This window comes from Tetrao urogallus (assembly GCF_951394365.1).
Source record: "Tetrao urogallus genome assembly, chromosome: 1".
Classification (NCBI taxonomy): domain Eukaryota; kingdom Metazoa; phylum Chordata; class Aves; order Galliformes; family Phasianidae; genus Tetrao; species Tetrao urogallus.
In genome coordinates this window covers 127,922,765-127,943,860 of record NC_136813.1, presented here as the reverse complement: position 1 = coordinate 127,943,860, position 21,096 = coordinate 127,922,765, and the positions used below count along the sequence as shown (strand labels likewise).

At 35.6% G+C, this 21,096-nt stretch overlaps 1 protein-coding gene across 1 annotated transcript in view; it reads left to right on the top strand.

Moving 5' to 3' along the window:
- Positions 1-21,096, top strand: part of C2CD5 (C2 calcium dependent domain containing 5) — a gene marked incomplete at both ends in the record, with an annotated part of 64,075 nt that overhangs the window by 4,603 nt on the left and 38,376 nt on the right. The window contains 9 exons of the mRNA XM_079537765.1: positions 1,239-1,410; positions 3,638-3,733; positions 4,294-4,449; positions 6,366-6,564; positions 9,102-9,253; positions 12,007-12,201; positions 14,675-14,760; positions 15,731-15,763; positions 20,426-20,534. Coding sequence (XP_079393891.1) covers positions 1,239-1,410; positions 3,638-3,733; positions 4,294-4,449; positions 6,366-6,564; positions 9,102-9,253; positions 12,007-12,201; positions 14,675-14,760; positions 15,731-15,763; positions 20,426-20,534 — 1,198 coding nt within the window. The remainder of the gene's footprint in view (positions 1-1,238; positions 1,411-3,637; positions 3,734-4,293; positions 4,450-6,365; positions 6,565-9,101; positions 9,254-12,006; positions 12,202-14,674; positions 14,761-15,730; positions 15,764-20,425; positions 20,535-21,096) is intronic.

Genomic DNA, 21,096 nt, shown 5'->3' with positions numbered 1-21,096 from the left:
ATAAATTGTGTAATGGTGTGTAGAATTAATTACTTGCTACAATATTTGGATGCGTAGTACTGATTTGTTTATAGTGTTCTAAGATAATATCTCAGTATAAACATGTTGGCAAATAGGTGTATGTGGAGTAGGGTGATGTTAGAGCAGGTATGAATCAGTAAGCTTAGGCAACTTATTGATGTGAAATCCTTGTAGAAGTACAGCTCATACTTGCAGTCCGTGTTTATTAAGAAAGCAGAACTACGATGTTGAAGTTCACTCCGTTCTCTTAGTTCTTTTTTTTTTTTCTTAATTTTTTTCAGTTCCTTGGGTCTTTTTTTTTCTTTTGGGAGGTAGAAGAAATTAGCTGAACTGTATGGAGGGTTAACTCTATTAGTTCAGAAAGAGCTTTTTTTGACAATAACGGAAGTCTTAAAATTCTCTCTTTCTGCATGGAAAAATGGATTTGGGAAAGGAAAGAGCCAAACAATAACATTGGAAAAAAAATAAGAATCAGAAATCCACATTTCAAGGAGTGGAAAAACACCAACTGCTTAAGAGATCGTAAGAGTGTGTGTGTGTGTAGTTTGACCTTCTAGCAACACTGTGTTGAAATTCTGCAAATGCTTACACCAGTCTTCCCATTAGGTTTAGCAGGATTCGTCCTTGCTTTGTGGTGTTCAGCACAAAAAGTAGGAGAATCTTATATCTCCAAAAAAAAAAAAAAAAAATAGCCAGTGTGTCTGAAGATGGATTATTGCATTCGTTTAGGAAAGTGCATGTCTGAAATTAGTTAATTTTTGCTGTGAGTTGTATAAAGTATCTTGTATTCTTTCTAAGCCTCCGATCAGTGTTGAAATGGGAGAGCATAACTTCAGGGTGTCACAGTCCTATGAGACTCTTTACGTTAAGTTTTCACATTTTATTATGAAAAGTATATATATTATGGAGATGGGTAAGTACTATGACTTAAAATAATGTGGAATTTTAAACTATGCAATCAGTGTAATCTTGTTTTTCTGTACTTCTCCCAGTGATAACTCTTGTTTCAGGTTTTCAGCATTTGATGAAGGTCAAAGTAAAAATAATGTGTTGTTTAGATCCAGGAAGTAGAAATTAGATTTATCTGTGTCCTGTCTCTGTACATAACTGACTCACCTCTTACTGTGCTTGTTTTTCCAGCAGTGTTCCCCTGCTTTTTTTTTTTTTTTTTTTTTTTTTTTTAAGTATTCAAATTCCATGTCAATATTTATTTCTAGGTAGACGATGAAGAGCTACAAGATGAGCCTCTCCAGATCACAGTTCTTGATCATGATACCTACAGCGCTAATGATGCTATTGGCAAAGTATACATTGATATTGATCCCTTGCTCTATAGTGAAGCAGCTACAGTTATTTCAGGATGGTTTCCAATTTATGATACCATCCATGGTAAGGTTTTCTAATTTTGTTGTTTTGCATTGTTGCTTTCTGTTAGCAGTCCTCAGAAATGTGTAATAATTTTAGCCTCAGGAGCTGGAAAGCTCCAGTTTTGGTGCTTTTATCAGCTCTTCAGTAAGTTAAGAATGCCATCTAAAATCAGTGACAAAATACTTCTGGGACTTCTCATGTTTAATAGCAATAATGATCATATATGAAAGATGTCTAATATTTCCGACATAAGAAAGTCTCAACTACTGTGCCAGAATCTTAAGGCTTGGCAGAATGCCTTTCATAAAATTTGTGACAAGTGGAAAACATCTTCTCATACTATTTAAAATAGTTGATGGAAATAGTTACTGGAAAAATCAGTTAAAAAAAACAACCCTAAAACATACTTATTCAATTACTTTGTGTTTACTAAAAGAATGTATTTTTGCTGAAGTTACTTACGATGTGCCTTCCTGGGGTGTTGGATAAGCTTCATTTGAGATGGTAGGGCAGGATATGGCAAACATAAAATGCAGGGTGAAACTCCATTTCCCTGCCAGCAGTCCTAGGTAGAGTTCTTCAGAGTATCTTGAGGGTATGAGAAAATGAAGTTAATGATGCTTGTGCCTTAGATTTTAAAGAGGCAGAGCATCCATCCCAGAAAATTAAGGTCCATGTACAGCAAGCTGTCTTCTTGAATACCTTACTGCAGAGCATCTGTGTGGGTATTAGTACTGTCATAGTTTATTATACAGTGGGAATTAAAATGACTTAACTATTTTAAAACCTGATTACATTTAATTGGCGGAAAAGCATTAGTAGTATTTATTGGATGGTCATCATAACTAGTGATAATTTTTTTTCTTGCTGCATTTTTTACAGTTACAGTGGAAAAGTGTCTTACAAAATATTGCATGGTTTTTTTTTTTTTTTTTTAATTCTACTCCCATTTTCGTATTGGATGCTTTCTTTTGAACTCTTGTCTTAGGATGTGTGCAATTTGTATGTTGGAGAATTAGACTTCCCTGTATTTTCTAGTTCTGTTGGTTTTTCACAGTTCTTTCTTCTACTTAGATAAAACAAAAATAAATTTCATGCTTGTAGCAGTAGATTTTAATTATCTCAATGCTTGGCAAACATTAATTAATGCTTTCTTAAAAGAAAATTGACATTTATCTATATTTACTTAAATTTTTTTCTTGCTTCCTAGCATGATTATGTGTGAAAATGTGTTAGTTTGATGTACTTCCTGCTACAGTAAATGTAGGCTTCTTTCTATTGGCATTTGGGAAGATAACTGTAGGTGACTTTACTGCAATAATGTTTGTCAGTCTGTGAATCTGATGATTTTTCTGAGTTGGATATTTCTGTCCTAAAGGCTTCTGAAGTCACTAGAGATCAGATTCATCAAGAAGTTTAGCCCTCAGTATGTCAGAATCCATAATAACATGATGTGAAAGGATTTAGACAATGGGTGCAGGAGAAGGAGTAAGTTCAAAATAGGAGCAGGAAAAATCTGAAAAGGAACAGCTACATTCTGAAGAAATCCAGTCCTATTAATAAGATTTAGTTGTAGCCAAAAGATTCTGTAGTACCTTATTTTATATATTTGTTCAGAAAATATTTTACATTACCTGCTTTCTGGTTCTCAGAAGAGCTGTAACTTTTCTCATTGTATCGACTTCAGCTTTACCATAATCTTGCTACTATTTGAGGGAGAAAATGTAAAATGCTCTAAACACCACAAAAAAACTTGATGTGAGCGGGACTAGTTTTGAGGTATCTATAATCCAACGTAGTCCTGCCTTTTTGTGCTGAGCATGTCCTAGGACAATATCATAGAATTTACTACTTGATTTCTTGCCCTGCCAGCACCGATGATAGCAGCTCAAAGCAGCAAGCAGCACTTGCTCCCTGCAGCTGGGCCCACTGCAATAGCAGGTGGCTGATGGCTTCTCTTTTCCCAGTACCACCCTTCCAAAATCCTGTTTGTTGCAGCAGGTATTAATGATTGTTGCTTGTGTGGCTTCAGCCTCAAAGGCTGGGCAGAACTAGCAGCTTCCTGTGAGAGGGCATCTCTGTGGCACACTTGAAGGCAAGGAGATGCCATCCTGCTCCTCTGGCCCAAGCTAGAACTGACACGTTAGCAGCCAATTGAAGCAGGCAGTTCTGTTAGGATTGTATTAGATTACAGAATGGCTAGTTCTGTATTGTTTTTTAACACCATTTCATGTTTTCTTTTTGATAGGTATACGTGGGGAGATTAATGTGGTGGTGAAAGTAGATCTCTTCAATGATTTAAACAGATTCAGGCAGTCATCGTGTGGAGTAAAGTTTTTTTGCAGTAAGTAGAGGGAAAAAAAAGGAAAACCAAAGTTTTTTTTTCCTTCTTTCTTTACTGACTCTGTTTCCCTCCACTTGCCAATTCATCGCATAAACCCACTGTGGATTATGTTGACAGCAGTAGCAAATACAAAAAACATGTTTAGTTTGCTTCTTTTTTAATTTTTTTTCTTTCATATATTTTCTTTTCACAAAGCAGTGTAGGTAGCTTCCTCTTTCCCTCATCTTTCTGATCATTATGTTACTTTCAGTGAATGTTCTGTTAAAGAGGCAAAAAGTCAAAAAGTTTCAGAATGTTACATGTTTTAGAGGCATTGTAACCAGTACACTGGGCAATTACTGGCCTTACAGCATCTCTGGAACAAAATTGCCTCTGGTATGTCCACGTTTTAACAGATCAATCTATTTGATATAGGAATGGAGCTAAACAGAAAAAAAAAAAAAAAAAAAGTGTGGATTACATTCTGGAATCACATCAGTGTCTAGATGTAATTTTCTATTAGTCTTTGAATTCATTTGTCTTAGACTCAGACCTTGCATTTTTTTATATTTCTTTAACAGCTACATCTATTCCGAAGTGTTACAGAGCAGTAATAATCCATGGATTTGTGGAAGAACTGGTAGTTAATGAAGACCCGGAATACCAATGGATAGACCGAATACGTACACCAAGAGCATCAAATGAGGCTAGACAAAGACTCATTTCTCTGATGTCAGGTATTAAACATGCAGGCTGCAATGGTTATTGCTGCTTTGTAAAAGAAGTCACCATTCAAATTAGTGGCTTAGTTTGGAGACAAGGTTGTGTTATAATTTTCGGTATTAAGTGTTTATTTTTTCAGTTCATATTATCTCATGTTTCAGAAGGTTCTGTTGTTCTAACTAATGACTAGTGTGACAGAAAGTCCACCCCACCCCTCTTAGGGATGCCATACTGCTATGCAATTTATTGGCTGTTTTTAGCAAGGCTGAAAAAGAAATGGAACTCCCTTGAAGATGTTGTTTACCCATATGAAGGGTATTAGTGGTACTTTGAGTCTAATAAAGATAGCATAAACTGCCCTCTTTGTACTACATTGAAGCCCTCTTTGCACTACATTGAAGTATGTGAATTAGTATCTTTTGGCATGATCTCAGACATAGTGTACTGATACATACCTTATTCATCATCTTTTCTAAGTCATGATTTGTCTCCCATTTTGAAGAATGCTTCCATATTGCCTTACAGCTCTTCAGGATATGCTTACAATTTTTGGACAGACTAGTCACTAGAGTTCCAATTTATATCTCCATAGTATCAGTTACCTTCACAGATTGTCTTTCTGTCTGTCTTTCTGTCTGTCTGGCATTAGAAACATGAATACAGCCTGTGAGTCAAGGGTCCCCATCTCTGTGACTGTGGAGCAGAACAAATGAGTCCTGCACTAGAGATTAGAGGACTTGTACGCTAAGAGAGGAGACAACCAGTGCTGGAGGTGTAAGGAATACAATGAAATGTTGAAAAAATAATCATTAGAACAGTAGGCAGTGGCTTCAGTTCTGTAATAGGCACTTAATGTAATCAGATATCTTGTAGATACAACCAGTTTCAGGGCAGATACTAGAAGAAAAAGTAAATTTTGCTTTGCAAATGTATGGAGATGTTTAGTAAAAGGGGCAACCTAAACAGAATATGGAGGTGATACTCAGTATCTTCACTAAGAGAACCAGTAGATACTGTGGGAGTATGTGGAACAATATTGCCATAACTGACGTGAATTATTAGAAATTTCATTACAAATTTAATTCCTCTGGTTGCCATTTTAAAGGATTAACATTAGTAAATACCTTTTCTTGCATAAAAGGTGAAAACAAGTAAAAGAGCGCGTGTGGAAGTGTTCTGTTGTGTTTTATTACTATTCTCATTCATGGCAGTGTAAAGTACCAAAGAGGCCTCATAGTAACACTCTTTTATGCCATATAATGCAGTGCTTCATATTGCAGTCATTGATTTGTGTCTGAAGAATCCTGAGGAATTTTGTAACTTACAGTAACTGGGGTTTGCAGTCTTTGTGTGCAGTTCTTGGTTTGCAGTAGTAGTGTATTTGGAATTATGTTTTGCTTACTTTATGTCATACATTATTTTTTAGATGAGGTTACCAAGTAAAGTAATATAAATTTTAAAAGAACTAAAAGCATGGATAAGGTTAAATTAAGTTAAATAGGTTTTGAGTGTTTGTGAATACAAAAGTAATAGATTTTCACAGGTGTTTCAAAGATGTTGCATTAGATTGAACTGTATGAAGGAGTGTCTATAATCTTTTGTGTTCCAGCACACATCTTGACCATCTTTCTCTGTCTCTGAATAAACAAAAAAGAGAACAGTTAATGAGAATTTAAAGTAAATAAATAAATTACAAAACAACAAACTGCAGTTGCAATCAGAATAGATTTAGAGGAAAAGAGTGAAAACTAATGAAATATCACTCTGTGTTATAGGAAGAAGAGGTGCTTAATGTAATTATATAAAAACAGAACTATTACCTGTTTCTTTGATCTGCAGTTCCAAAATCATAGAGGAGACAAAGCCCACAATAGAAAACAGGAGAAGTTCACTGCAATTACCTATGAGCTTTTCACTTTTTGTGTTGTAGGTGAGCTGCAAAGGAAGATTGGCTTGAAAGTCCTTGAAATGAGAGGAAATGCTGTTGTTGGTTATTTGCAGTGTTTTGATTTGGAGGGAGAGTCCGGACTGGTAGTACGAGCCATAGGAACAGCCTGCACGTTGGATAAATTAAGTAGCACATCAGCATTTTTACCTGCATGTAACTCTCCATCCAAAGAAATGAAGGAGTAAGTATTAATTACTAGCTTTTAGAGGAACAGACTTCATTTCTTTTCATAGTCATTCAGTTTTACATAACAGGTGTTATTTCCCCTCCCACCCCCCTTCTCCCTCCAGAATCTGTTTTCTTTTGCAGTTTTTAAATTTTTTTTTATGTCTGGAACTCAGTTTTATTTTCTACAGTTTTGGAATGATGTGGCTTACTTACGTTATTTCTTTAGAAGCTGGGGTGGTATTATGGCTTTTTTTCTTTGCATATATATTGCTAGCAAAAGTATTATCCTTGGTCTGGGATTCACAAATTTCCCAATGAATGATTAGTTTGCAGTGACTGTGTTTGTGCAACAAATGGTTCTGTGAAGATGTAATGATATGCCTTGTATTTAAGATGTTCTGATTGGAGTACAGTCAAGTTTGAGTAGCTGTGCTGATCATAGAAGGGTTTGCACAGTTCAGTCAGCGGTTTAGAGAGTGACCCTAGGTAGGCTCATCTTTTCTTGTGTCCTTTGCTTTCCACTGTTGCAGAACAGGTAGGGCTAAGGTGTACTTGCAGAGGATATTGTTTATGATGGGAGAAATATAACAGAAATCAGTAAATTCTACTGCAGTGTTAAAGGCAGTGTGCACACGGATTTTTAATGTGCAGAGGAGTTAGTAGGGAAATAACTTGCAGTCTCTAAATTTTTGCTTGGATAAGTTAGTGACTTTCTGTTTCAAAGTGTCAGCCGATTTGTAAAAGGAAAAATCAGTGTTACAAAGTGTACTACTTCCATAATGTTTCCAGACATCTTTATTAACTTACTGTTATGTTATTGCACTAAAAATCAGACATTTTCTAGGAAGCAATGTGCTCTGGCTTCTCAGAAGTAGTTTTCTGTTTCAAATAATAGCTTATTTAACTTGTCTTTGTTTTAAAACTTTGCCATCGAAAGAGCTTCGAATAAACTGCAGCATGAAATAACAGTGATTATTTAAAACAAACAAAACAAAAAAACCTGGACCTGGCAACCACCAACTTAAAAGGCTTTTGTAGATAACTCTGGAGTGAAAGGTGGAAATTCCATCCACCAAATAATCCTTGTGTAGCAGTTTGGTAGTGGATGTTGACAGAATCGTTGTCCCTCAGTCTAAAAAGTGAGGCAGTTTCTCAAAGCCAGCAAAGTCAACTAATGCTTCTTATTATTGGCTTTACTAACTTGATGCACTGTTGCCAAAAAATCAATTTATAATCATAAGCTAGTACTTAAGCTTTTCCTTTCTCTCTTTATTTCATCTGGACTCTTGCATGCTAGGAATTAAAATTCTTAGTCTGCTTAAAATAAGAGATCTCCTCTAGCTAAACTTCCCTGAAATCATTTATAACATAACTTTGCAACCTGTTTGTATGTATTGTTTTCTTTTCTTCCACCTTGGCTGCAAATTCTCTCAGGTCTCCGCTGGTTCATCCGCCAAGCCATGGATGCCGCTCGACTCACAACAGCCCAATTCACACTGCTACTGGCTCACGACTTACTCAGAACTTCTCTGTGTCTGTTCCCACTCTCATCTACACTGGTACGAGACTGCTCAGACTCAAGAGCTGGGGAGAGGCAGGCCACAAGGCACAGTGGTCGCAAAGTGCAGGCAGGCAGGCAGTGTAGGCAGGTACCACCCATCTTTTCTCCCTCATTTTCTCGTGGAGAAACCTTCTGTTGTCAGTGAAGAACTCTCTGTGCAGCTCCTGAAACAAAGGCATTAGTTTCTTGAAAGTGCATCAGTCTCTTCCACAAAGCCACACTCTTTGTTTCTTTTTAATAAACTTATTTTCTAAGAAATTAAGTAAAAATAAGTTGATAAATCTGAGTAACATTTGCTGTGTTACAGTCCTTAGGGGAAATCATGTTTTGATTGGAGTTAACAATTGCTTTCAGACATAATTCAGATATAATACTTTGGTTTTAAAATGGTTAAATGAAGGGTATGTGCCATTTGTGGAAGAGACAACTTTGGAGAGCAGGTAAGTCAATCTGTGCATAAGTGAACTGTTTGTCAATATAGCTGTTCCCATAAAGGTTCTCCTCTTGGCTCTGTTTTTAGCTGTGGCATGCTGTTGATGCTATAGGATAAGGAAACATTTTTTTTTTTTTTTTCTTAAAATGTATATGTGTGTATATACATAAATGTATGGATATGTATAAACACAAATATAACTTGAAATCATTTTTTCTTCATTAAACTAACTCAAACGTTGTGTATATGACTAGATTTTTAAGCCATGAACTGTTTTCAATTTTTTCTTTTGCATATATATATATATATTTTTTTTTTTTTTGGTCCCATCTCATGCCTTTCATTTGGCTTAATTGTTTCATTGTAGATTATCAGCATCTATCTGTAGAGTGCTGAGTGGTTAAACAGCATTTGCCTTTGGCCTCATCCCCAGTCTCGCACCTAAGGAATAGCTGCTGGCCCTGCCCCAACCCCATCCTGGTGTTTGGATCATGCTGCTGTCAGCCAGGTCCTTTGGCACAGGATTACTGAATGTGTTTCCACCTTCTTCTGGCAGGATTCCCTTCAATGAAGATCCCAATCCCAATACTCATTCATCAGGACCCTCCACCCCTCTGAAAAACCAAACCTATTCCTTTTCACCTTCCAAGTCCTACAGTCGACAGTCCTCTTCTTCTGACACAGATTTGAGTTTGACACCCAAAACTGGTAAGGCGCTTCCACCCACTTTTCGTTTAATTTGTGTTTCTCTTTTTATAATTTCATTCAACCTCTTTTTGCTTTTTGACATTTAAGTTATCAAAATTATGTTGAAATTGGAGACTTCAGGTAGCACTTTTGTGCTCAGGAGAATTTCTGTAGGCTGAAAATTTAAATCCTGCCTTGTGTTTCCACTAAGGTGGATAACGTTAGAATTACATTTTTAGCACAACTGAGTTCAGTCCTAAATAAAATATTGCAGAGCATTAAGGGCATCTGAAGTACGCCTTTTTCTTATTTCCTCCATTTCATATTACATACAGATCATGGGATTCATTTCTCGCCACAATATGTTAACAGGCAGTTCTCTTACTAAAGCTGTAATTTTCTAGCATTATGCATTATGCTGTAGGTGTACTGTTATATACATATCTCTGTGACTATTTAACTCCCTCGTGCAAATGCCATACTAGAAATCGTGCAGCTGCTGCCTATTAAATTTTCTTGGCATACAGGAATTACATACACAGTCTGGTTGCTGAGTGTAACCTAAATAATACTCCAGTCATCATCTAAAAGCATTTTTCTTTCTTCTTTGTTATATCAAAATTTCTTCAGCTTGTTTGATTCTTCCCTTTCTTTTTTTCTTAGTCTGTGGTTACAGTCATGGCAGTAACAATGTCAGCACAGCTCAAAGAATTATATTGTTTATTATTATATGGCCAGTGCCCTGAGTTTTACCAGCATAGTGGTAAAGATGTTGCAGAATTGTTTATAAAAGCTCACTTTTTTTTTTTTTTAATGGTGTTTTAAATTGTGGTGTTTGGAGCTCAGAACATTCTTGTTTCCATTTGATCATTACAGTTTTTTAAGTATGTTGAAATGGTTGATTCAGCTTTATCTGATAGCAACCCTTCCTTTCAAGAATTTTCCCAAGGAGATAAATGTAATACTGCATTCACATGCACTTGTATTAAATGTTTTACCTAGTTTATTCTCCATATTTCCATTAAAAAATGTTCCATATAAGGGAGCTGTCTTAGTTCTGTCATTTTCACCTTGTTTAAAAAACAAACCCAACCAACCAAAACAAAGAAACAAACAAAAAACCCCAAAGAAATGACAACAAAGATAAACAAAGCCAAAAAAACCACATTACCACTTTATTCTGTGGTCCTTTTGTGTAAATGATGACTATTGTGTTTGTTTTGTGGAATATTTGAAAATATGCTTGTTTTGATCAGATTTTCATGGTAAGGACTGTGAGGTGTAAAGGATTAAAATGTAATGGTGGTGGTTATTCTTAGTTTATGAAGTGGCCACTCGCTGTGAATTCACCAAGTTTTTGAAGCAGCAGCCTTAACTTGGTTACTGGCAGTGTTAAGTAGTTGGATGGTCCCTATCTTTTGATTCGTTTGTTTATAATTAAACCAGATTGTATAATTGCCACCTTATAGGAATTCTGAAGTATGTAGAGAAAGCAGACCTATGTTCCACCTGTGTTTTTAGCATCAAATCTACCAGTGGGCGTGCTTTTGCTTGCTAGCACTTTTTATCAGCTTTTAACTCTGCTGCTGAATTGTGTCTTGAGATTTGCCAAATGCATTTAAAAATTCACTATCTGGGTGTTACATACTAAATTTTGAATCTCGGTAGCTTAAAGAACAACATCGTTCAGTAAATTGTTTTACTTAAAAGACAATACAAAATGAAATACAAAATATGATTCCATAATGTACTGAATTCGTTGTGTTGCTTCTAACAATACACAATATGTGTTAGGACCTCTATTTTCCTTTCCAAGAACTGTAATGTTATTGGATTATTTCTGTGTGGAAGCTAGAGAGGTTAGTGCTAAAACAATGTCTGTTGTTGTCTTGGCACAACCTGTTAAACATAAAATTTGAGATACCAAATGAGATTCCTCATTTTTCTGCAATATATGATAGATAGTCTTTTATTTCTCAGTCAGGTAGCTGGTAGGTTTACGTGCTTGCGATGGAGACTGACCTGGAAAAAGAGTGCAGATACCACAATTTCACAGTATGAATAATTAAACAGGGGAGATGGAAACTTGGATCTGCTTAAGTGTCCAGTTTTCAGTAGCTCCAAATCAGGAGACTGCTGTGCTAATACCTTACAGAAAATACAGCTGTGGTTGCATTATATAGTCTGCTCTGTATATGCTCTAAGTAGAAGAAAAACTTTTTCAGATCTGAAAGGACATGTTTTGGTTTGAAACTGGATTTCTTCTGTGCACAGTGATCTATTTTATGCTGCTGCAAACTAATAGAATATTAGGCTGATGAAAAGCATTGCATATTGTTTGATGTGATATTTGGAGGAAATTGGAAAGGTGGGAACTTCTTTTCTTGGTGGGACCTTAGAATTCAACAGGATATAAGATTCCAAAGAACTTTTTACCAAAGTGATGAAAGTAATCTCTTACTTAGCTTTTATTCCATAACATCTATCAAATTTTATATACAGTTTAAAAGAAATGTTAGATTATCAGGGCTTCTTAATAAAACGAGATAATTTAAAAATGAAGTTGATCAGTTCGTGATTTTTGATAACCTGCTTCTCATTCATATTGTGTAGCTGTACTGTCCTTCCATTTCTTTGTATGTTGAGGAATAGTTCAGCAGTGAGTGTGGGTTCATTTGGAGGAAAAAAAAATGCTTCATTTTGTTTTCTTTTTTCTGTTTCTTTAGTCATCTTCTGAATCTACATCTTTTTGTCTCTATTACTTTCCTCCACAGCACTTTCCCCACAGGGACCTAGGATTTTCCTGTTTCCCAGCTCCCCTACACTCTCATGTGATTCCCCACATCTTAAAAAGTCCTGTCTCCTCCTCTCGGGGTCTAGCCTTTACCCTCTACACTCTAGCCATGTCAGCCCAGTTGTTCTGAGGAAAAGTGTTTCTTTCACTGAAGAGCTGCTTCTGGCTGCTTCTGGTAGGATCAATCTATTATGGCCTTTTAAACATTTTAAGCAAATGTTGTTGCTGTTTGATACAGGGGCATTTAACACACAGCCTTCTATAACCCAATGTTTTTGTTAGCCTCTGAAAACTGCTGGCTACATGACTGTCCATACCATCTCTCAGCTGTGCCCTAGAAGCTTGTAACAGCTTCAGAATTTCACGCCATAGAGGATTTGAAGCATGTAATTCACGCTAAAGAACTTCCTCGTTTCCCCTCTCAATTTTCTTTGGTAACTGGACTAAATTAATAGACTTTTTTTCCCCCTTCTCATTCACTTCAGCTTGTTGTTCCTCTATTTTGCATGGAACAAGCACTTGCTCATTAATTCATTCATAATTTTTGGAATTATGGCTATCAGATGGCTAGCAACTCTGCTCTTTAATGCGCGTCGAGCGAAGTCCGTACAGACTTTTTATTTGTACTGCATTTTTTTCCATTCCATTGGCATGCATTTAAATTATTCAGTTGATATTAGTGCTTTTTTTTTCTGTAGAATGTTTTATTTTTTTTTTGTCCAGTGTTGATGCTGTGTTTGTCTGTATTTAATATTGTATAGTCCCTGACAATGATATTCAGCTCAATGCCAAATAGTTAAAAGCAATTAAAACTTGTTTAATGGGACTATACATATACTAATCTTATTGTTTCCTTATCCAAGAACAGCTAAAAATATTTGTTAGTAGTTATAGTCTTTATATAGTACATGTAATATATATATAGTATGTACTTACAGTATGTGCAATTAAATGGCAATGAGAGCCTGGTTGTTTTTTGACAGTGTTAGTAATGAAGTTAACGTATATCAAGATCAGTATTTCTTGATCTCCCTGTATTTTCTTAGAAGAAGTAACTACACTTTGATATATATGTACAACCTCATTCATGTTTATTTGATGCTTAACAACAAGAGAGGTACCTAGCAAGTGTTTTAATTAGTTAGAATTACTGTAAATGAGAATCTTGCCTTCACTCATAAGCGTTTGCACTGCAGTGTGTTTGTACTTCATCTTGCTCCTGACATGTCTTTTTGTTCTTTATCCTTTTTCTTAGTGCTTTCCTAAATTTAGGTGCATATTATTGCAGAGTCCAGTTAGCTCTGATGGTTCTAGAGACGATAAGTACCAGTGATAGCGTATTTTTAGGCATGAAATATTACCAAGAAAATCTGATTCACCAGTACTGTGTTTATTGTACAAAAAACACAGTCTTGGTATGTGCTTATTTTTTACTTTTTTGGTTTCTAACAGTAGAGTGAATGCTATAGTTATACATATAACCTGCATCTCGCAGCGCTTAGTTAACCACGTAACATGTTGTTCCTTGACAACAGATCCTTGATGGCAAAGATGTTTATGTATCTGATACATTTTAGAGCTCTTCAGAGAAGTTCCCTACTTAGGGGCTGAGGTGGAAGTGAAATATGCAAAAAAAGAAACCAAACAATTAGTCACGATATGCGAAAATATCATTTATTTGTTATTTTTTATTTACGGATGATCTGCAGGTTATGTGTATGAAAACGTAGTAATCAGATAAGTGTAGCCGTTTGAAATGCTGAGCAGTATTGCTAAATTTATCTGATTGAATCAAATGAGTGAATATCTCACGGTGCTTATGTTAAATAAATATCACTACCATATAGTTCAGTTCAAATGATTTGTGTTAGCTTTGCAGTTCTCATTTTAGTTTCACTCATGCAGTGTACAGCTACTGCTGAAATAGCGTGCAGTTACTTCCCAGTGGTTAGGAAAGGTGATGTGGTTACGCTGAAACTCTGGGAGGCAGGGATTTTTTTTCCTTTTTTTTCCTTTTTTTTTTTTTTTAAAACCAATAATGCAAGTAGAGAAGTATAGCTTACTATAAAGGAGTGCAGCAGAATTGTTCAAAAGTGTGGCGTGAATGGTAACATTGCAGCCCTTTTTAGGTAAGAACTCTGAAACTCTAATGATGCTGAAACTTCCTGTGGAAAGCACAGGAGGGAGATCTATGTATCTGTTCTACTATAATATGTAGAGGTTGGTGGCCCTGCCTGCGGCAGACGGTTGGAGCTTGATGATCTTTGAGGTTCCTTCCAACCCAAGCCATTCTATGATTCTATATTGAAATTAAAGCTTTGTGTTGTACAAAAGAATTGCAAGCCCAGATCTTCAAAGACATGTCAGGAAAACGTCTTAGATCAGGAAATTTTTATCCAAATCTATAATGATTGAAAACACTGCTAGGAATTTTAAAAATAAACTTAAAAACCCATCACCTTCCTACCCTGCCCCACTCGCAAAACTCAAATGCTTAAATGCTCAGCATTTTTTTTGTGGAAATCTAAGGGAATAGTTTGTATGGTTTTCAATCACAGCTTCACGTATTTTTAAATTGAAGTTTGATTGCAAATGATAATATGTTTTTATTTATTTTTTTAAATGTCATTTGTACTGGTGCTCTTTAGGAATGGGCAGTGGGAGTGCTGGAAAAGAAGGGGGGCCGTTTAAAACTCTCTTAAGGCAGCAGACTCAGTCAGCTCTGGAACAAAGGGTAAGGCATTTTATACTTACTTTCTGATATACTAAAGAGAAAATTAAGCTTGTATAGGTTTCCTGTTACTGTCTATTTTAAAAGATGCACTTTTTTTTGTCTGAAAGTTTACTATAAATGTTGAATGTTTAATAGACATTTAATGTTTATTAGACATTTAATAATTAGAATTCAGGTGAGCTTTTAAAACATTATTAAAGCCATAAGAGTAGTGGAAGTAAGTGTAATGTATGCACATTAGTGCTTACACGCAAGCGATTACAGCTGGTATGACAAAACAGTTACAGCATAAGTTACTGCTGTTTGGTGTCTAAGTTATAGGTGTATGTGTCTATTTAATACTCTACTGTCTCGTATTTGGTTGAATTTTTGTAGAAGCCAAAGTCAGAAACATTGCGATAACTTCAGACGAGGTGAAAGTCCCATAATTAATTGAGAAAACTGATATTTGGAAGAAAATAGAGTCGTTGCATAGAAGTTCAGAACTTGGGTGTTCTACATGAAACGATGTGCATGTAGCCTTTGTAAGATGATAACTTCAACAATTCAGTTCCCAAACAGTGAAAGGAGTTTAGAAGTTTTGGAAGAACCTCTGTAAGACTAAAAATTCAATTTGTTTATATGCTATTGATCCATACTGAATATAAAGCAAAATAAAAACAGTGCTTTAAATTCCTTTCATTTGTTTAAAGATGTTTATGAGGTCTTTGCAGTATGTTTACAGTATATTCTGGAATGATTGAAATGCTGTGTTATTAACGAGATGTCTTGAAAGAAGAAATGTGGAATATTCTGCTATCTGGGGAAAAAAATAAATGATTGTAATTACAAATCCTGAATACCTGTAGAACCTGTGTAAGTGTTGAAAACAAAGTCAGCTTCATCTGTGTAATAGAATAGAAGTGAATAGCTGCTATTTTGAGTCAAGTGGATGATTCTCTTCTCATTTCTTGTGTTGTCCATTGCTAAGAGAGGATCGCCTCATAGGTTCTGTAGAAGGCGGGTATGTTCTCCAACATTGTGTGACTCTTTGTAGTTTTTTTTGTTTGTTTGTTTATTGTTTTTTGGGGTTTTTTTTTTGTATTGAAGATTTCTAAGCAATGATTTCTAATTTTCTTTGTGAGGTTTCTTCAGATTTCTTTGGAATCTTGCTTATGCAGGAATTTTGTATATTTTTTAGTTTTTTGTTTTAAAGCATTTATCAGATATACTTTGGCTTAATTTATATTTTGCATGTTCATAGATTTCAGTTATAATTTCTCTTTTAAATAGAAATCCATAGCTTTGCTTTTAATGCTGTTGCTTGGAGGAAAAAAAGATCCATTTCTCTCTCTCTTATCTTTATTCTCCTAACGTTTTAGAAGTTTCATGACTTATCTCTATTATTTATTCAGGAAGCTTCTTAAAAACAATTAAAAATGTCAAATCAGTACAGTTAACATATATCTGGAATTTGAATTATTTGCAAATTAGTTTGGTAAGAGCTGTATACTGCCAAGCTGAAGAAATACCATAAAATGAGGTGGAAACATGTTGAATCTGTTACTGATTCTAAGATGATCGATACGTAGCAAAACATGCAGACTATTGACTGACACACACAAAATTGCTTTTGTTGTCTTTCTGATAATTTTATGTTGGATTTGTTTTTTATTGCACTTGTCCTCTTTCAGTTACTTAGAATGAATAAGAAAGGTGGGGGAGACGTTTAGCTCAACACGTCTTTAGCACTCAGAAGAACGTTTTGTCTGTTTCACTCTTCCACATGTACACAGTGCATTGTAGTTTCTTGTGTGGGTTATTTAGGGTAGCACTTAAGCAAAGAGTAAAATTGATGTGTGTGTTATATTGCCACATGTGTTGCAAGTATAGTAAGCTCTTTTGAATCTTAGGTAAGATCATTTGAGCATATGGGTATTGCTAAGGCATATTATACGCAGTTCATGTAACTGGATGTCTTGTCAGCTTTTTTAATCAAATATGTGTTAGTCTCTTACTTAATAAACTGAATTGGAAATCAGAAGAGATTTTGTTAGAAGAATTATCTTAACTGTTACTTTTTTTCCTGGGAAAGTACACCAGCCATGGAAAATGTGTACATGTGTTGTTTAATATAAATGTATTTTTAGCAGTTCACAGGATTCCTGTTGATTGCAAGTGTTAACTGTATGACACAGCTATCTTTCTGTGTACTTCTGCCTAGAAATGTGTACTGCCTCTGTCAGTAGGCAAAAATTAGCCTGTGTTTTCACACATGCAGTCAAGCACTGCTCTTGATTGTAATTCATCTCTCTTTCAAACTCAACTTGGACAAATGCTGTTAGTCCTCCGTATTTGCATTCTGCAAGTGCTTGAGAGATCTTTATTGCTCCCTTGACAAAACAGAGATCCACTGATATTCATCTGTGAAGAGCACTGCTGGATCACTGTTGTGTTACAATGCAGTTCTCTCTCTGATTCTTTTGGCTGCACTGCTGACATAAGCAACTTTTCTTTCCAGTGACTTCTTACTCCTATCCAGGGCACCCCTCAGTTCATTTGAAATAAAAATTATGAGATTATTTGGCCATCTGGTGCGAAGTTGATACACTAAAGAGAAAATCAAGCTTGTAGTAGATTTCCTGTTACTGCACAGCAAAAACAAACATGTCTAGAATAAGGTAACTCAAACAGGAAGTGAACAGTATTTTGGTATGGATGGCATCTCTACTCTGGCTCAGTGCCAAAAGCTCCATGAATGTGTCAGCATCACAGGTGATACCTGAGGGAGTGGCACCGTGGTAGGAATAAGGGAATGGCTGGATAGAAAGCTGAGAACTGCTTCCCTGGCGTTAGCACCACAGTATGTGTGCGTATGTGGCCTTGTTCCATGTGCTTTTTCATTATTTTATGTGTAATGTATGTAAAATATAGTTTGAATACTAGCAATACATGTATGTATACACACAAGCATTTTAAAGCAGTATATTAAACGTGGCAATTACTTTCTTGTAGCCTCATCAAGCTTTCTCCAAATGCTGGCTGTAAAATGTCAGTGTAGTTGCAAGGATTAAATCAGTTATGTACTTTTTTGAGAGTCCGTGCAATGAATGACAATAACTGAGAAATGATGTAGTGAATTAGAATCACACAATATGCTGAATTTGACGAGACCTACAAGGATCACTGAGTCCAGCACCCAGCTTACCATTTAGTATTGGTAAAATAATGGTAAAAAATCTGTTTTCAGTTGTAGCTTGGAAAATTAAGGTCATCATGTCTTCACACGGGTGGGAAGATTCTGTGTTCGTACCACCTTATTTTGAAGGTCCATTGCGAAGTACAATAATGGAGGAAATTTATAATACACAACTATGGCATCTGGTTCAAAGGAAATCTGTTTTCTGTGCAACAGGAATGGCTTTAAACTTTAAACTTCTTGAAGTATTACAGATCACCACGTGTAGTTGAGGCTGGGTCTTGTGGTGTATTGGCTAATACGATAGTAAATAAACCCTCTGAGAGAGCTGGGTTAAAAATAGAAATAAAAGGCTATTGTAATAAGTGACAGCCTTCTATGTGCATCAGAAGGAGCGAGACACATCGTTAAGGGATAAGAGCGTGTTTGAGTATTTCAGTGAGTTCTTTAGAGTTGTTTGTGTGTGAAATTAATTGAGAGGACATAGGTCTAATTTTAGCATATTACATCTGGGTGTATTGATTGAGACAAAACGATGCTGTTATTTATTCCTAGTTTGTAAGCTAAACAGGCTGGGTGTCTGAACATGTTAAGATTACTTGCAGTGTGAAGCCTTACAAAAACGTGTATAGCAGCTTCTGACTGCAGATTAATAAGCATTTGATTTCCTTGTACTTCAGAGCGCAGAGTGAAAACATTTACATTGTTCACTACATACACTAAGCATAGCCTAAGAGTGAATATATATTTCATACAGATAGCATGCACTGAACTGTCTATAATCAATTTTTACTGTTCTAAGAAAGCTAGTTATTAATTTTTAACATTACTAATGCAGGATAACTATTCAGGAGACACAGCAAATGTATGTTTGCTATATATATATTTTGTATATTTTTAAGTTGCACATAACGGTTGTCATGGAATTATTACACAGGACATGACAGAAAACTGTACAGGAAAGAAGTAGGTTGTGTTGTGGTCAGGGTCTTTGGCTGCTCTGACAACTTGCAGAGCACTTCAAGATCTGGTGAAACCTTCTGGTGGAATCTTTTCTCTACTCCTCTGTAGAGATCCATTGGTGCTCCTGAAGACAGATCAGCCAGGCAGGTTCACAGATTCCTCTCATGAAGTCCTACTTTTTAGTCACTTCATGAAACACAACTACAGTAGTTTGTTTTGTTTTGTTTTGTTTTGCCTGAGGTAGTCAACATTGTTATTATTGATGACAAAGTTTGCTGCAGTTTTGAAATTCTGTAAAAGTGAAAATACAGAAAAAAGGAAGTTCTTAAGAATTGTAAGAGTTCTAGTAAATTTCACATGGGTGGTAGTAATCCTGAAGTGGTCATTTTAAAAGTTGCCTTGGACTTTTGTTCAAAAGGGCTTTTCATGCCATGTATTGCTGGAAGAACCGCGATCCTCATTTAATTTGCAGCATGTACACTGTTTAGGTGGAAGCTCAGCTGCACTGTACTGTTGTAAGTGCTTTAAGTATGTGAGAAAGGAACCTGTACTGTACTCTCTCATATACAGTTACGCTGTTTATTTTATCCATTTAACCAATCATCACTATACAAACTACGATTGCATGATTTTTCTTTGTATTTTTGCCTCTCCGTTGAGAATTGCTGAACACTAACCTGTCACCTTTCCCCCCATAAATGTGCTATAGAGTGTAATACTGTAGAAAATAAAATATTCCCATTTTTGGGTTCACCACATTTGAATATGAAGGTTTTTGTCATGTATGTAATGAAAAATTGCTATTATCTCATAATGACCTCTTGTATTAACATTTTCAAACTGTTGCTAAATCTTATTAATTGCTGATTTCAATTATGAATTTGTAAAAATCATTTAAACAAATGAAATTGGAAATGAATTTCATTGGTTTAAGACCTTAGTTGTATTTCATAGAAGACTTAAGCTTTATTCCAAAGGATGAATATTTACTACTTATCTTTAGAGCTTTTGACACTCATAAAGCAATCTGCTAATATATTTGTAAATGTGTCCTCTTGTACTAAGACATTCACTGTTCTTACAGAACTGCAGTTAGCTTTACCCTGTGCTTCAGTATTGAACTGCATTCATTTATAACATTAAGCCCTGGAAAATGGAGAAAAATAATCCTTTATTTTTTATCAGTTAACAAACTTGTGTTGCTTAGCTGCCTTCTTAAAGGCAGACCAATAAAAGCTTTGTTAACTCAAACATGTGAAGCTTTGATTACTAATTAATACTATGTTAGAATGCAACTCTATGGGGGAAAAGTATTTTTACATTTTTAGAATAACTCTGCTTTTCTTACACTGTTGGTCTGTGAAGATGTATGGTTACATAGTGCCTAGTAAGCCTGAAGGATACGCTTGGCCCTCTGTAACTGCTTTATTTGTATTTCAGGGCAATGATCAGTTCACTGCATGTTTAGTGGCAATTACCAGTAGTTGATGAACAGTCATTGATGCTTGTTTTTACTCGTGACAGGAATTTCCATTTTTTACCTTGACGGCCTTTCCACCGGGCTTCCTTGTCCACGTTGGTGGTGTTGTTAGTGCCCGTTCTGTGAAGCTCTTGGATCGCATTCACAATCCTGGTACGTTGACACAATACATTTCTCCTAAGTTCTATCGTGATGACCACGTACTTCTAATCCTTAAAATGTTATGAGGTAGTTGTATTTTTATTAATAAAAATACATTCTAACAGTGTATATTAAGAGCAATAATTGAAGCTTGAGAAGTAGTAGGCATTCAGAGGGTTTGTCTTCAGTGAGAAATCTCTCATCAAGTTAGTGAAATTCTGATAGGACGTGGGATCCATTAACTTCACACCAAGAATTGTCTTTGATTTATCCAGACTACTTATTTTTGGCTACTTCTGAATATTAAAGCATGAGGCAAGATTTCCTTTCAAACAAAAATCGGATGAAATACTTATATATACTTATAAATGTTTTCTAATTTTTAGCTCTTTGAAATCCTTAAGGACTGATCTCTGCATTCTAGCTCAATATGTGTTGATAAAACCTTTGGAGTGTTTTATTTTTACTTAAAAACACACACAGAACAATTTTTTAGTGTTTTTTGTCTAATATTTACCTAGGAACTCCAGTAATGGAACATATATTTTGCATGTTTCTGAAATCAGCATTATGC